Source organism: Cricetulus griseus (assembly GCF_003668045.3).
Source record: "Cricetulus griseus strain 17A/GY chromosome 1 unlocalized genomic scaffold, alternate assembly CriGri-PICRH-1.0 chr1_0, whole genome shotgun sequence".
In the NCBI taxonomy this organism is placed as follows: Eukaryota; Metazoa; Chordata; class Mammalia; order Rodentia; family Cricetidae; genus Cricetulus; species Cricetulus griseus.
In genome coordinates, this window is record NW_023276806.1 from 50,098,216 (window position 1) to 50,100,822 (window position 2,607).

General features: G+C 60.8%; 1 protein-coding gene across 1 annotated transcript; it reads right to left on the minus strand.

The window, feature by feature from the left end:
* Positions 1–370: 370 nt before the first annotated feature.
* On the minus strand, positions 371–2,057 carry Kcna3 (potassium voltage-gated channel subfamily A member 3). Its single transcript, XM_027395407.2, has one exon. The coding sequence runs from the start codon at positions 1,955–1,957 to the stop codon at positions 371–373; it is 1,587 nt and encodes a 528-aa protein (XP_027251208.1). The 5' UTR covers positions 1,958–2,057.
* Between the last annotated feature and the right edge of the window lie 550 nt (positions 2,058–2,607).

The following is a 2,607-nucleotide window of genomic DNA, read 5'->3' on the forward strand; positions in this document are numbered from 1 at the left end:
GAGAGAGAGAGAGAGAGAGAGAGAGAGAGAGAGAGAGAGAGAAGAGAGAGAGAGAGAGAGAGAGAGAGAGAGAAGAGAGACAGAGAGAGACACACACAGAGAAAGAGAGAGAATGAGAGAGAGAGAGAGAGAGAGAGAGAGAGAGAGAGAGAGAGAGAGAGAGCTGAGAGAATGCAGCCCACTTGCAGAACAGGCACCTGTTTAAACACAGTATGAAGCAATAGGGAGAGGGAGGATGAAGTGTGCTTTTCCACCTCTTCACGTCCGTTCCTTGATGAATGGTCTGGAAATGTATAAATCAAGGGCACACACAGACCAAGGGGGCACGTTCCACATAATACTGGGCATAGTTTGTCAACTGAATCGTATATTAGACATCAGTGAATATCTTTTTAATGTTGACACAGGAGTTGGGATTATTGTTCGTGGTGCAAGTGGCAGTGGAGTTGCCCGTTTTGAAAGGGGTCTGGGGGAAAGCGCTGTGGTTCATACCCCCCTCTTCGATCACCATATACTCCGACTTACTCAGGGTGGAGTTACTCCGGGCTTTTCGGAGCTCCTCAGCTGAAGAGGAGAGGTGCTGGCAACTTCCCACGTGCATGTACTGGGCTTGCTCTTCCCCTTCTGTCTCCCGGTGGTAGAAGTAATTGAAGTTGGAAACAATTACAGGAACTGGCAGTGCAATGGTCAAGACACCTGCGATGGCGCAAAGAGAGCCCACAATCTTGCCTCCTATGGTCACTGGGTGCATATCACCGTAACCCACAGTTGTCATGGTTACCACTGCCCACCAGAAGGCATCCGGGATACTGTTAAAACCCGAAGAAGGGTCGTCTGCCTCAGCAAAGTAGACTGCACTGGAGAAAAGGATGACTCCTATAAAGAGGAAGAAGATGAGCAGCCCCAGCTCTCGCATGGAAGCCTTCAGTGTCTGCCCCAGGATCTGCAGCCCCTTGGAGTGGCGGGAGAGCTTGAAGATGCGGAAGACCCTTACTAAGCGGATGACCCTCAGGATGGCCAAAGACATTGCCTGCTGCCCATTACCCTGTCGCTCAGCCAGCTCAGTGCCCAGAGTGATGAAATAAGGAATGATGGCCACAATGTCTATGAGGTTCATGATATTTCTGGAGAAGGTGGCTTTACTGGGGCAAGCGAAGAACCGCACTAGCAGCTCAAAGGAGAACCAGATGATGCACAGGGTTTCCACCACGAAGAAGGGGTCCGAAAAGCTGGAGGCTCCAGAGGCGGCCCCCGACGTGCTGTTGCTGGTGGCCTCGAACACTTCCTGCGACGGGGAGGCGGGGTAGTCTTTCTCGTCGCGGAACTCGGGCAGGGTCTCCAGGCAGAAGATGACAATGGAGATGAGGATGACCAGCACCGACACGATGGCAATGCCCCGGGCCGGCCCCGAGCTCTCGGGGTATTCGAAGAGCAGCCACACCTGGCGCTGGAAGTCTCTGCGGGGCAGGGGCCGCTCCTCCTCCCGCAGGAAGCCCTCGTCCTCACGGAACTTCTCCATGGCTTCCTCGCCCAGCTGGTAGAAGCGGATCTCCTCGGAGAAGATGTCGATGGGCACATTGACCGGCCGGCGGATGCGGCCCCCGGACTGGTAGTAGTAGAGGATGGCGTCGAAGCTGGGTCGGTTGCGGTCGAAGAAGTACTCATTGCGGAGCGGGTCGAAGTACCGCATGCGCCGCTTGGGGTCGCCCAGCAGCGTCTCTGGGAACTGGCAGAGGGTCTTGAGCTGCGTCTCAAAGCGCAGCCCCGAGATGTTGATGACCACGCGCTCCCCGCAGCAGTCCTGCTCGCCCGCGGCGGGCAACGCGGGCGGCAGCGGCTCGTAGCGGTCGCAGCCACCGCCACCACCACCACCACCACAGCCTCCCTGAGGCGGGTCCCCACCGCCGCCACCCGCCGCCTCTGGCTCCAGCAGGTGGTCCCCGGGCACCACGGTCATGTCTGGCGGCAGCTCGGCGCGGCCGGGGCTCTGCAGGGTGCGCGCGCCCGCCGCTCGCGGGGTCCTGCGCAGGGTGGGCGCGGTGGCGGGTGGAGGGCTGCGGTGGCCGAGCGCGGGAGGCGGCGGTGCTCTTCTTCCTTGCAGGAGGTGGCCGGCCCCGAGTCGCTCCTCCTCGAGCTCCCCGCCCCACCGCCGCCTCCGCCCCGCGAGCCCGGCCCGCCGCCTGTTGCTGCGGCGGCTGCAGCGATGCTCTGTCTGGAGCTGGCTCGGCGCGCGGGGCTGCACGGTCCAGACGCCTCCTCCCTCCTCCGCACCCCTCCCCGCGGGGCGCGCGCCCGCCTCGCCGCCGCCCCCGGGTTTCCCGCCCACCGCGCACGCGCCCCGCCTCCCGCTTCCCGGCCGCGCTCCTTGCGGTTCTTTGTCACTGGATCTCTTCCAATTTGCACCCTCTTCCCCAGACCCTCCTGAACCTCTCGCTACCCGGCCAGACCGGCCCTGGAAAAACCCAGCTGCTTGGGCTTGGCCTCCTCATTCCTGGGCTGCACTTGCTTTTGGACAGCGTGCATTCCCTTCCCGCGCGTGGCCGAGTCCCAATCTCAGGGTTGTTGGATCTGTTCAAGGACCACACCTCGGCCCTCGGATTCAGGCCT